We start from the raw sequence: 14,595 nt of genomic DNA, 5'->3' as shown, positions 1-14,595 counted from the left end.
TCATACACATTTTGAATGTGTATTCAGGAATAACAAAAATACCTTCACAGACCTTGTTGGTGTTATGTGTTGCTGGGGGTTTACTCAAATATTATCTGACAAAATATTCTATGACAAAAGTGATTTAACTGTTCAAACATTTTAGAACTTTAGGTCAGTTTATCCACATACAATAAAACTGGAATATTATTATCATTAAAGGTAAAGGTTCCCCTTGACAATTTTTGTCCAGTCATGTTCGACTCTAGGGGACGGTGCTCATCCCCATTTCCAAGCCATAGAGCCAGCGTTGTCTGAAGACAATCTTCCGTGGACACATGGCCAGTGCGACTTAGACACGGAATGCTGTTACCTTCCCATCAAGGTGGTCCCTATTTATCTACTTGCATTTGCGTGCTTTTGAACCGCTAGGTTGGTGGGAGCTGGGACAAGTGACGGGCGCTCACTCCTTCGCGTGGATTTGATCTTATGACTGCTGGTCTTCTGACCTTGTGGCACAGAGGCTTCTGCAGTTTAACCAGCAGCGCCACCACGTCCCTTTATTATCATTAAACTGTTCTTAAAATAAATGATAGACTATGTAATATGGAAGGGTTTATTTACATATTTATGGAGAAAGATTAATTAGTATCATAGGTATAACATCATTTAGCTGTGATACAATAGCATTCATTACTGTACAGAAAGATATAAAGAGGAATTCCTGTCAGGGTCAGGTTCCCACTAAGCAGACTGCCAGGATGGAGGACATTCTTCACAAAATGCAAATGTTTGTATTACATTTGTATACGTTAATTTAAATTAATATGCATATCACATGAAGACCTTATTACTATAATTCAAGTGGAAATACACTACTGTTCTCCATGGTGCACAAAACTGTGACTAGGTAACCACCATGGGGCACAGCAATGAGATAAAAATTTAATAAAATATAATTGGTGAACATCTTTCGCTATATTAATTTAATATGTCGTTGAAATAACTCTGTCACATTTTTCTAATTTTAAACAATTATTAAGTGCTGTAGAAAGTATCTACTAAAGATCTTCACCACCTCTCCTGATCTGATATCTACATAAAGATAGTTCTTTTTTGAGGAGTGTCTCTTTCAATTTACCAAGGGGAGGATACCCGATTCATGGGACTTGTTGTCAAGTCAGACTTAAGTGACACTAATGACTCACTTCAGACTCTACTTGAGTTTTTTTGTTTTTTTTCCCCTTGATGACTCAGACTTAACATGTGACTTGGAACTGATTAATCCCTCCCATTTTTTTCTGGAGAAAAAAACTTGTTTTCAATGGGGCTTTGGACTTGCAGCTTGGGACTTGAGACCAAAGACTTGGATTCAGATTCAAACCCAAAGATTTGCCAATATCTCTGTGATTTAATATATTTCATGAACTTGTCCTATAATTTTATATGAAAGTGAGAACCTCTTTCAAGTCATTCATTTGGGGCTTCCTACTCTTACATTCTGAAAATCTTTATTAAAAAATACAAAAGCCTTAAAAATGTAACACGAGGCAACAGAGAATTAACAGAGAATCAGTCTTCTTCAAGGAAGCAACAGTACAATATTTAAAAAGTACAGAATTAAAACAACAACAACCCACACATCTTAGTGGCATGACACAAAGTCCATCTTCCCTGTGCACACCCATCACAGAGGCAAAGAAAATGGTCCCATACCACCCACAAAGATATCCACTTTAACAGAATAAAAATACAGACATTAACCAAATAACAACTTTATGAAATCAAGCTAACATGGAAAGCACACATACACAGAGATTCAAAATTTGCACTCTGCCTGATGTTCTGATTGGCTGCTGACAAAAGCCATCTCAACGCTATTGCATGAAGAGTTTCCTGGGAGCGAAGAAGAAAGAAAGGGTGCAAGAAAGAGGGAATACAGTGTGAAGAAAATCAAAAAAATGTCCATGTATGCCTCTTTCATCAATACAAATTAGAGATGGGGATATTCGGATTCATATATGAATCCGAATATCCCCAACTCAACTGGATCTAATGAGGGTCCAGACCCTGGGACCAGACTGTCCACTCACACGTCTTGCTGCAGCACCGGTTCCACTCATCCTGCCAATGGTGCCCAGAGCATCACTCTCTTCCTGCTTGGCTGGCCACTCAGCAGCTGTGTGGGGAGGCTCATCCTCCTGCCCCCTGCCTGGAGTGACCAGCCGAGCAAGAAGAGAGTGGCACTCAGGGTACCATTAGTAAGATGAGGAGGACCAGTGCTGCAGCAAGATCTGTGTGTGGATGGTCTGGTCCCACAAGAGCCTTGTTAAATTAAGCTCTGTTGGGATATTTGTATACAAATACGAATATCCCAATTTCTAATAGAAATCATTTGTTTTAGGTGCTAGATGTTGATTATCAGTGAAACAATATTAAAAGACCCATCAGTACTCTTCATCCAACTATCTTTGGTAGACCTTAAATTAATGGTACTTCAGCCACCAGACTTCAACAGCTGAGTCTAAGACCTTGGAGTAGGAAAGACAAGTTAGATAGATTTATGAAGTAAAGCATACACTCTCCATTCCCCATTGCACCCACTGAGCATCTCCCTTAGTTTTTCTCTCTCTTTCCCCACTTCTAATAATAATGGTCAAATGCAAAATTCAAGATGAGGCGTCCATTGAGATTCTGTTCCATCCTGTCAATGCCTTTGATTCTTTGCTCCACCCAATGGTCACCCCAGAAATGCACAAATGCCTTGACTTGGCTCCCATTTACACCTCTAGCCAAAGAGAGTGCATATTGTCACTAAGAGGATACTTCTCTAGAGTTTCATTCTCCTTCTTAATTGTTCCTTGCTGTTTAACTCAGGCTTCAACAAAATTATATAGCATTTGGGGAAAAAGAAGGAACCCAGTAACCCAGCATTAGAGGCTATAATAATGAACATTTTGAATGCTACTGTGTGCTTTCCTTTGGCAGTCAAATAGGTTGGAACAAAGCATATCCAAATGCTACAAAACACCACCATGCTGAATGTGATCAGTGTGGATTCATTGAAGCCATCCGGCAGCTTCCGTGCAAAAAAAGCCACAGTGAAGCTGATAAAGGCTATCAAGACCATGAAGCTCAAGTCAGAATAAAATATTTGGAATGATGATGCATTGCACTGCAGAATTATTTCTTCTGGCAATGAATGAATGTCAGTATCAGGAAATGGGGGTGCGGTCACCAGCCATGCAAGGCAAATGATCACTTGAAGCGTAGAGCAGGCAAGAACAACAAAACTGGCCAATTTTTTCCCTACCCACTTTTTGATCCTTGATCCTGGCTGCATAGCCTTGAAAGCTAGGACAACAGTAATAGTTTTTGCCAACACTGTAGAAAGAGTGACAGTGAATATAATATCAAAGGTAATATGTTGGAGGATACATGTCGCTGTCTCAGGTTGGCCAACGAACAGCAATGTACAAAGGAAGCAAAGGAGGAGAGAGATGAGAAGAGTGTAGGTAAGGTCTTGGTTGTTGGCTTTAACGATGGGAGTGTTGTGGTACTTCATAAATATTCCTAGGACCAGAGATGTTATCAGCACCAATGAAAGTGCAAAAATAGCTAAAGTGATGCCCAGAGGTTCCTCATAAGATAAGAAAGTTATTCTCTTGGGAACACAGGAGTTCTGGTCCTTATTTGGATAATGGTCATCTGGACATCTAGCACAGTAAGTCATGTCTGAGGAAAGAAGAGTAAAAAAAGAGACTAGTGGAGGAAGCACCAAAAAGAGCATCTTTAATTGAGCCAACTGGAGACAAGGACTTGGAAGACCCAGGAGCCTATACGTGCCCGACAATGGAAGGTAAAAGGTAAAGGTTCCCTTTGACAACTTTTGTCCAGTCATGTTCGACTCTAGGGGGTGGTGCTCATCCCTGTTTCCAAGCCATAAAGCCAGCGTTTGTCTGAAGACAATCTTCGGTGGTCACATGGCCAGTGCGACTTAGATACGGAACACTGTTACCTTCCCATCGAGGTGGTCCCTATTTATCTACCCACATTTGCATGCTTTCAAACGAGTAGGTTGGTGGGAGCTGGGACAAGCGACGGCCGCTCACTCCGTCACGTGGATTTGATCTTACAGCTGAAGATCTACAGACCTTACAGCACAGAGGCTTCTGCAGTTTAACCCGCAGTGCCACCACGTCCCTTACCTGACAATGGAAGCCCTCCTCAAAGGTCATTAGCTAGCTGGAGTCTGTGTGGAAAACTAGATCCCAGCTATATATGGTACTATGGAATGCACCAACCCAGTGAAAAGAACTTGGGCCAGGAAAAGGACTCGACTTACCATAGGTTTCATAAAGTTAATTCATCCCTCCAATTAGCTGTTGGGTTGGGTACATCAGAGACTCAGCCTATCCTTGTATTCCATTCTCTTACTTCAATAAAGTTCAGTTCGAGTAGTATCGAGAACCTTGGTTTCATTGATATGTGTTCGCCACTAAAATGCTCACCTTCCTCACCAGACACCCATCCTTTGGGACACTGAATGCAATCATAGCAGCAAAACATCTCTCCCTCTTTCCTCTTCTTCCTATAACCAGCTTGACATTTGGCACTGCACACTGAAGATGGCTGTACCTGTCCACCAATGAAAAAAAGAAGAGTAACTGTCTTCAGAAGAATAGTTTTAGAATCTCATGAGCCCTATACAAATATTCAGCCTAAGTGAATGTAGGATTGAAAGGGATGGGGACATGCATGTAAACCTGTCCTTTCCATTCCAACCTCAACTGGAAGTCCTATAGAATCTTCTTCTGTACCATAAGCTCATTGAACTGAATATGTTTGCTGCGTTTCTGTGATCTGCAATCTCTCTTAACCAGGCTACTGGTCATAGCAAAGCAAAGCAAAGAGCAAAGTGTGCTGCTTATATACCGCCCCATAGCGCTACAAGCACACATTGCCCCCCCCCCAGCTACCTGGGTACTCATTTTACCGGCCTCGTAAGGATAGAAGGCTGAGTCAACCTTGAGCTGGCTACCTGGGATTGAACCCCAGGTTGTGAGCACAGTTTTGGCTGCAGTTCAGCGGTTTAACCACTGCGCCACGAGACTCATTAGAAATACCATAATTACATCCAGGAAAGAAACACAAATGATTCTTAAAAAGAACCACATCCACATAAACCTGTCCTCGCCATTCTAACCCCCAACTGAAAGTCCTGTCAAACACTTGACTTTCCTATTCTCAAAAGTTTCTGATATTTATTGTTATTTACTTCAGAATAGAGATGAACACTTACCTCAGTTTGGTGGTTTGGCATGGTTTGGTTGATCAGGCCCATAGGTGTTAATTGGAGTCCATGCTCCACCTCCTCCCATGGACATCCAATCACAAACAATGCCATGGGCTTCCTTACTCTGCCTCCTCTTCTGAGTGGGCGCCCACTGGAAGAGGCTGGGTGTTGAATCTGGGAAGCCCACACAACACCTATGGGTCTGATCCGATGAACCATGCTGAACTGCTGAAACATGGTAAGTGCCCATCTCTACTTTCGAATCAGGTACAATAGGGAATCAAACTCCTAATTTCTGGCTCCACAGTCAGATACTGAAACCACTCAGCCATCCAGCCAGCATATAATGAACTTTAGACACTAACAATTTTGTATGTAGGACTCTCATGGAAAAAAAAGTACACTCCAGCTCATTTAAAGTTTCATATAATATTTTGATCCATTGTTCTTGAGACCCATGATTTCCTTCACATCTTGTGCAAGGCCCATGTATGTACTTTATATATCATGCTGTAGTAGAAAATTCACTATTCACATCTAAAACCTGGAAATTTCCCCAAATGCTTACATTCATGTATCACCTGATTAAACGAGCTGTGCCATACAATGAGATCTTCATTAATGATTAATGTTTCATCTGGAGAATTTGGAGAAGCTGTTCTTCCGACTTTCACTCCAAAGAAAGATTGATTAGGAAAGGAGACCCAATTTATAATGTCAAATCCTGTAACTGCCTCCCAATCCTGATTGAAGAAAACTTTTTCCCCGGCGCTGTTATTAAATGACACAGATGGAAGAAAATGATGGAGCTAAAGGAAAACAGACAATTTTTAAAAATGCAAATGGACAGTGACAATTGTTAAAGATAAGATGGTCCTAATTATTTATCTGCCTTTCCATGTGATCACTCTGCTTCTCTTACTATCAATAGGTCTGTGCAACTAATTTAACCAAACTCCAGCTTCTGAACTAATTTGGACCTATTGGTTCCAATCAAGTCCAAAGTGGATCTAGATTAGTGTGAGATACATTGATAATTTAGATCCAATAAGAAAGCCTGATTGCCATGTATGAATACCATCTACTGCAATTTGGTCCAAATTATTTGTCTTACAAATAGAATCACTTCATTTTGGGTCAATTTATAGTTCATCCACTTCCATTTATATACAACTCTCAGGAATATTTGCATGACTCCAAATAGTGAAAGCACACGGCAATGGGGAAAATAAGGTGTTCTCACTTGGGCTGGAGGAGGTGAAAATCAATGTTATCAACTAATCAAATAATAAAGTTAAAAGGGGCTACAAGCTTCCACATTTTATATATATTTGTTCAAGAAAGCCTGTTTCATAAATGTTATGCAAAAAAGTCACTATACGTAAATCACATCTTTCCCACATTTCAACTCATTTGTATTTCTCTCTAAGATTAATACAATGTAACTAAGTTTCACCTACATAAAAAAACCAGAAAAAGTTACAGCCAATTTGATTTTTTCATTGTAAATTAAAATCCCAGAAGTATGATTCTGACTCAGGTTCAAATTGAATCAGATCAAGATGGAATAGTTCTAAAGGGAATCAGACTCAAATCTAAGATTGAGTTTCAAATCCAAGCAGGATACTTTCACAAAGCTCTAATGATCAGCCCTAATGTGAACAGCCATCACCTCTGTGTTTATAAATCTCCTGGTGAAGCATTAACTATGCCCACATTGAAATGTTGAGCCAATTACCTGCCAGGACTGCAGAGTGTGAAGCTCTCTTCTTCCACCTTTCATCCTTGCATTACTTTTGGAGGTGGATGAATACATGGCATGCAAAGCATGAGCCACAGCATAAACTGCGTTGTAGATGCTGTAGCTGTGGCTAGTTACAGTCTTTGGGAATACATGCTGAGGGAGATTCTCTAGTTTCTCCTCTTCAGTACAGACATCCCCACCCACATTGTCCACAACAGAATCCTGGAAAGTACAATCAAATGCCTCACTCCAAAACTCCTTCATAAAACCATCTCCATTTGTTCTGGAAGGATGTCTGCTCTGAATGAATTCCACAAATCCTTGAATTTCAGTAAAATGAACTGCAAAGGATAGAGCACCATGGAAAACTTGTTCATCCCCAAACTTCCTACTGGTAAAGAATTTCAATTCCATACCAACTGTCAGAATCCAAACACATCCACTTGACTTTTGCATGGCATGTCCAATGCCTTGACTTAGGAACCATCTCAAAAGCATTATAGAACTTGCACTTCCATAGGCAACTGTGACATTGGCTTTAAAGTTCATGGCTTTATTGTAAATCTGCATAGCCCTTACAGCATAATCTGAACTGACAACATCATAATAGAAACTAAAGAACAATTCCAAACAGATGCCATTGTCCAAAAATTCGGGAAGCATTACACGTAGGAACCATTCTAATATCTCCTCATCTGCAGCCAAAAACGCAATCCATTTCCACTTGAAATGATGAAGCAACTGGATAATTCCTCTGAATTGAATCCTTCCATTAGGAACCATCTGATAGATGGGCAGAAATCTGGCATCTTTTGTATCGACAGCAGAAGAGCCATATCTGAGCTAAAGATACATGGAGGGCGCAGACAGTGATATTTTCAAGCTGGTCTGGATTATTATTTTTCTTTATATTACAGTGACATGATGTATTTAAAGGCCACAATTACTACCTCCATAAGATTTCCTCTGATTTTATTTGCTGCAATAAAATGTATAAGAAGCAACCACGTCCTTCACTTGATAAATGTGGTTCAAGACCATGCTGAAGTAGCATAGCCCCAGGAAAGGAGGAAAATATCAATGGTGCTCTGAGATCCATTGATTCTCCCCTAAATAGAGAGAGCAAGTCACCACTATTGAATCTTAATGCTCTTTCAGCAGGTTTTAATCTGTAAAGTCAGTGACCTATCAAAAGAGCAGAGACACCTAGATTCTGATGCCAGTGATACAAATAAAATGTGAGTTTACAACTCTAAAAACAGCAACAACAGGGAGAACAGTGTCATAAAAAGTAAAAACAGACAAATGACTCAAGTCGCAACAACAGGAGCAACAAGAAATGCCTCTCGCCCATCAAGAGGGTTTATGGAATACAGCAGAACTTGGCTTAAGCTGAAAATAAAAAGAAAGTGTGAGATCCTAAAGCCCAAAGATAGTTGTTCCTATGTGGTTCCAGGAATGCAGACACCTAAACATATGCTCTTGACTTGGTTACTTTCCAAAACACATCAGCTCTTCAATTATCTCTGTCAAGAACTATACTTAATTTCTAAGGTTCTCCTAGCTGTCCTTTTAACTAAAGAAAGATGACTGGGAGCGATATGCAGGAAAAGACTTTCAGGTGCCACTGAAATATGGAAGATAATTTTTGGGGAGTGGGGAGTTGATGGGTCTGTGTTTGGCCAGTTTTAAACAAGGATTATAGTCCTATTAATTATGCCTGTCACTGTTAACTCCACCGATGAAAACCTCAGCTGTGAAGTGGCACAAGTTAAGAAGTCAGTGCAGGCATCTCCTGATGCACATCCATCACATGACATGAGCAAATGCCTACATCATCATCATCGTAGAACTGGAGAGCTGGAAGGGACCCTAAGGATCATTGAATCCAGCCCATATGAGACACAGTAGGGCAGTGGTCCCCAACCTTGGGCCTCCAGATGTTCTTGGACTACAACTCCCAGAAGCCTTCACCACCAACTCTGCTGGCCAGGATTTCTGGGAGTTGAAGTCCAAGAACATCTGGAGGCCCAAGGTTGGGGACCACTGCAGTAGGGAAACAAACTCCCTTCTCTAAAAGCAGTAGGCTCTGATTCCACAGCCAGATATTTAAACATTTGTGCTGTCCAGCAGTTCAGTTCTTCACTTGCAACAAGTTATAGTTGCAGCTGAATTTTATGCCAATGGAGTTCTGCTGTCATATTTTTTCAGCTGGGTTCTGGCCAGGGTTGTAAAAACCATAACTTCTAGGCATTTGTTACTGCTGCTGTTGTTACTTGAGTCATTTGTCTGTTTTTACTTTTTATGACACTGTTCCCTTTGTTGTTGCTGCTTTTAGAGTTACCAACTAGCATTTTATTTCTATCACTGGCATCAGAATCTAGATGTCTCAATAAAATAGAATAAGACATTTTCAGTGGAATGTATAACATAATGCTTGCTGCTGTCAGGTACACACATTTCTGTCTCAGTACTACAAAAACAGATTTGGAATGAGAAACACTGGGAAACACAATCTACCTGTGGGATCTTGTAGATTCTAAAAAGGTTTTCCGTCTCATCAGATAAGGTAGAGATCAGTTCTTCAATGACTGCCAATAGATGGTCCTGGCTATCGCACTTGTAGTTGGGAACGCACCTGTTCCTTGAAGAAATAAGCTCAACAGTGACACGAGTAGCCCACCATGCATGAAGATAGTTGTCATAAATATTGAATCCCAGAGTAATATTGGGTAACAAGCGAGGGTTTTTGTTGATTTCGTTTACAGCAAATGCCAAAGCTAGAATGTGCTGGTAGTTTTCAGTCAACAATCTATAAAGAGAAACATTTTTGGTGTGATTACCACATGACTTTCTAAGATATTTAGAAGAGTTAGAAAGACTTCCTGATGCAAATGTTTTAAATAACTATTAATATACATGACATTATCTGATGTATTTTCTGAGACAACCCAAAATGGGCTACAAAGAAGTCTAGACTATAGGTTTTGGACAGATTTGAAAACTGCACTGACGCTGAGCTAAAACTAATTTTAGGTTCAGGAAAATACAAAATGGAAGGGAATTAAAACTGAGATTTGGGTGCTATGGAGATATGAACTAGCCAAAGTCAAGTTCTCCAACAAATGCATAATGGAAAGAGAGGTATATTTAAGGTATAGCAATGAGGTCACTGTCCTAGGCACTTGCATATCAAACATTCCTAAGCAATTAATTACTTAACTAAGAGTGAAATCATAGAATAATGTTCACACACAGACGTTTTAGTTGGTAGAATTCCAGGAGGAAGTTTAGTGAATTTGTGTTGACCTGAGTCAAAAAACGCCCGAAGAATGCTGGCTCCATAGATGAGATCTCCTGATTGATAATATTTGGGAAGAATTGATTGCAGATGAGACATCCCGCATGTACGTGTCTGAGCTTCAGATACAACCTCAGGAAGCATAAAAAAGAAGAGTATTAATATCATCATCGTGAATACAAATCTCCCCTCTGAAAACAGACTTACGAATATGCATCTAAAATCTAAACTAGTAGCAATATACTGTAAAACGTAAAGTACTAGAGATCACTCTGATGGATGTGTGTCACTACTTATCTCCTAGCACCTCCTCTAAAATATTTTGGGGTACATTTATACCATGCTTTGAAATATTTCTTATTTAGTTTTGTCAGCACTGCAAAGCAACATGTTTGAAATAGCAACATGAATTGGGGTTATTTTGATAATTATGGGAACTCAAAGTGGTGTATTCTCTGTGGCGTAGTTTAAAAAAATGTTTTTGCCACATCTCAGGAGACATACACTTCAATTCAAGTATTTTTAATGAAATTGTAGAACAATAACAATGTCTGACTCCCTGGTGAACAGCAATTAAATTTATGTCTCAGATATGAATTATACTAGATTTTGGGCATGGAATCAAAAAGACAATAATTTTTCCAAAGTTTTTTTCCCCTCTTTTAGGAAAACAAAATATGCTTTTTTGGAGCAATTTCCATTTATTTTAGGAAAACAAAATATGCTTTTTTGGAGCAATTTCCATTTATTTCCGCAAAAATAAAGCAAAATAAAATGACAATAAATTTTCTAATACTTATAAAATTTACAGTGTGAGCTTTCATGGATTATAATCCATTTTCTCCAAATTTATACATAGTGTTGTTGGCCTAGTGCTGAGCAGGCCCCAAGCCATCTGAAGCTACATACAAAGAAGGCAACACACAATTATTTTTGAGAAGAACAGGCCACAAATTTATTAGTTACAGCAACAGTCCTGTGGGCCAATTTTGGGGAACTGAATCCAATACATCTAGAGACCCAAATGCCTTCCAATGCCCACCACCAACCACTTTAGCAGGTGTTGAGGATTCCACCAGAAGTGGAAGTCCTCTGGAGACCACACAGGTGTACGCCACTCCATGACTCCCTGAAATCTGGGGTAGGGCCACACTAACAGGTCCTTGAGCTAGAACAAGCTCTCCAGCTCGAGACCGTAAAGAAGGCCAATGTATATGCTGTCGTAAACAATGACAGTTCATACTTGGATCAACATTCTTGACTGACAGGAGATATCAGCGCACAATGAATGGGCATGGGAATGGGCTTCCTCCTATCAGAAACCCACAGGGTGGCTCTCTTCCACCCATTTATGGCCTACATTTAGGGATCTGGGAAATCCTGATCCTGAGTAAAAAAGGCAATTGCTGTCAAGTGAGTGTGCATTGTCCTGGGCGCAAGGCCCTGTTGTCACAATGCAGTAGTCATTATTTATAAATTTCTGGGGGAAACATATTTTCCCCACAAAAGACAAATATGTTGTTATTCTGCAGTGGCACACACTTGATACTCATTACAAATATAAAAAAAAATAGTTTCTCTTTTCCAGAGATTCATACACATTTTGAATGTGTATTCAGGAATAACAAAAATACCTTCACAGACCTTGTTGGTGTTATGTGTTGCTGGGGGTTTACTCAAATATTATCTGACAAAATATTCTATGACAAAAGTGATTTAACTGTTCAAACATTTTAGAACTTTAGGTCAGTTTATCCACATACAATAAAACTGGAATATTATTATCATTAAAGGTAAAGGTTCCCCTTGACAATTTTTGTCCAGTCATGTTCGACTCTAGGGGACGGTGCTCATCCCCATTTCCAAGCCATAGAGCCAGCATTGTCTGAAGACAATCTTCCGTGGACACATGGCCAGTGCGACTTAGACACGAAATGCTGTTACCTTCCCATCGAGGTGGTCCCTATTTATCTACTTGCATTTGTGTGCTTTTCAACCGCTAGGTTGGTGGGAGCTGGGACAAGTGATTGGCGCTCACTCCTTCGCGTGGATTTGATCTTATGACTGCTGGTCTTCTGACCTTGTGGCACAGAGGCTTCTGCGGTTTAACCCGCAGCACCACCACGTCCCTTTATTATCATTAAACTGTTCTTAAAATAAATGATAGACTATGTAATATGGAATGGTTTATTTACATATTTATGGAGAAAGATTAATTAGTATCATAGGTATAACATCATTTAGCTGTGATACAATAGCATTCATTACTGTACAGAAAGATATAAAGAGGAATTCCTGTCAGGGTCAGGTTCCCACTAAGCAGACTGCCAGGATGGAGGACATTCTTCACAAAATGCAAATGTTTGTATTACATTTGTATACGTTAATTTAAATTAATATGCATATCACATGTAGACCTTATTACTATAATTCAAGTGGAAATACACTACTGTTCTCCATGGTGCACAAAACTGTGACTAGGTAACCACCATGGGGCACAGCAATGAGATAAAAATTAAATAAAATATAATTGGTGAACATCTTTCGCTATATTAATTTAACATATTGTTGAAATAACTCTGTCACATTTTTCTAATTTTAAACAATTATTAAGTGCTGTAGAAAGTATCTACTAAAGATCTTCACCACCTCTCCTGATCTGAGATCTACATAAAGATAGTTCTTTTTTGAGGACTGTCTCTTTCAATTTACCAAGGGGAGGATACCCGATTCATGGGACTTGTTGTCAAGTCAGACTTAAGTGACACTAATGACTCACTTCAGACTCTACTTGAGTTTTTTTGTTTTTTTTCCCCTTGATGACTCAGACTTAACATGTGACTTGGAACTGATTAATCCCTCCCATTTTTTTCTGGAGAAAAAAACTTGTTTTCAATAGGGCTTTGGACTTGCAGCTTGGGACTTGACACCAAAGACTCGGATTCAGATTCAAACCCAAAGATTTGCCAATATCTCTGTGATTTAATATATTTCATGAACTTGTCCTATAATTTTATATGAAAGTGAGAACCTCTTTCAAGTCATTCATTTGGGGCTTCCTCACTCTTACATTCTGAAAATCTTTATTAAAAAATACAAAAGAATTAAAAATGCAAACACGAGGCAACAGAGAATTAACAGAGAATCAGTCTTCTTCAAGGAAGCAACAGTACAATATTTAAAAAGTACAGAATTAAAACAACAACAACCCACACATCTTAGTGGCATGACACAAAGTCCATCTTCCCTCTGCACACCTATCACAGAGGCAAAGAAAATGGTCCTATACCACCCACAAAAATATCCACTTTAACAGAATAAAAATGCAGACATTAACCAAATAACAACTTTATGAAATCAAACTAACATGGAAAGCACACATACACAGAGATTCAAAATTTGCACTCTGCCTGATGTTCTGATTGGCTGCTGACAAAAGCCATCTCAACGCTATTGCATGAAGAGTTTCCTGGGAGCGAAGAAGAAAGAAAGGGTGCAAGAAAGAGGGAATACAGTGTGAAGAAAATCAAAAAAATGTCCATGTATGCCTCTTTCATCAATACAAATTAGAGATGGGGATATTCGGATTCATATATGAATCCGAATATCCCCAACTCAACTGAATCTAATGAGGGTCCAGACCCTGGGACCAGACTGTCCACTCACACGTCTTGCTGCAGCACCGGTTCCACTCATCCTGCCAATGGTGCCCAGAGCATCACTCTCTTCCTGCTTGGCTGGCCACTCAGCAGCTGTGTGGGGAGGCTCATCCTCCTGCCCCCTGCCTGGAGTGACCAGCCGAGCAAGAAGAGAGTGGCACTCAGGGTACCATTAGTAAGATGAGGAGGACCAGTGCTGCAGCAAGATCTGTGTGTGGATGGTCTGGTCCCACAGAGCCTTGTTAAATTAAGCTCTGTTGGGATATTTGTATACAAATACGAATATCCCAATTTCCAATAGAAATCATTTGTTTTAGGCGCTAGATGTTGATTATGAGTGAAACAATATTAAAAGACCCATCAGTACTCTTCATCCAACTATCTGTGGTAGACCTTAAATAATGGTACTTCACCCACCAGACTCCAAAAGCTGAGTCTAAGACTTTGGAGTAGGAAAGACAAGTTAGATTGATTTATGAAGTAAAGCACACACTCTCCATTCCCCGTTGCACCCACTGAGCATATCCCTTAGTTTTTCTCTCTCTTTCCCCACTTCTCATAATAATGGTCAACTGGAAAATTCAAGATGAGACGTCCATTGAGATTCTGTTCCATC

At 39.7% G+C, this 14,595-nt stretch overlaps 1 protein-coding gene across 1 annotated transcript; it reads right to left on the bottom strand.

The window, feature by feature from the left end:
* Window positions 1–2,809: 2,809 nt before the first annotated feature.
* Window positions 2,810–14,594, bottom strand: LOC144583842 (vomeronasal type-2 receptor 26-like). The gene is made up of 5 exons (XM_078378741.1): window positions 14,533–14,594; window positions 9,540–9,831; window positions 7,014–7,862; window positions 4,491–4,617; window positions 2,810–3,714 (listed from the first exon to the last, which is right to left on the bottom strand). The coding sequence occupies exons 1-5, from the start codon at window positions 14,592–14,594 to the stop codon at window positions 2,810–2,812; spliced, it is 2,235 nt and encodes a 744-aa protein (XP_078234867.1).
* Between the last annotated feature and the right edge of the window lies 1 nt (window position 14,595).

The sequence above is a fragment of the Pogona vitticeps genome, chromosome 6 (genome assembly GCF_051106095.1).
Source record: "Pogona vitticeps strain Pit_001003342236 chromosome 6, PviZW2.1, whole genome shotgun sequence".
In the NCBI taxonomy this organism is placed as follows: domain Eukaryota; kingdom Metazoa; phylum Chordata; class Lepidosauria; order Squamata; family Agamidae; genus Pogona; species Pogona vitticeps.
This window is presented reverse-complemented; position numbering and strand designations above follow the sequence as displayed.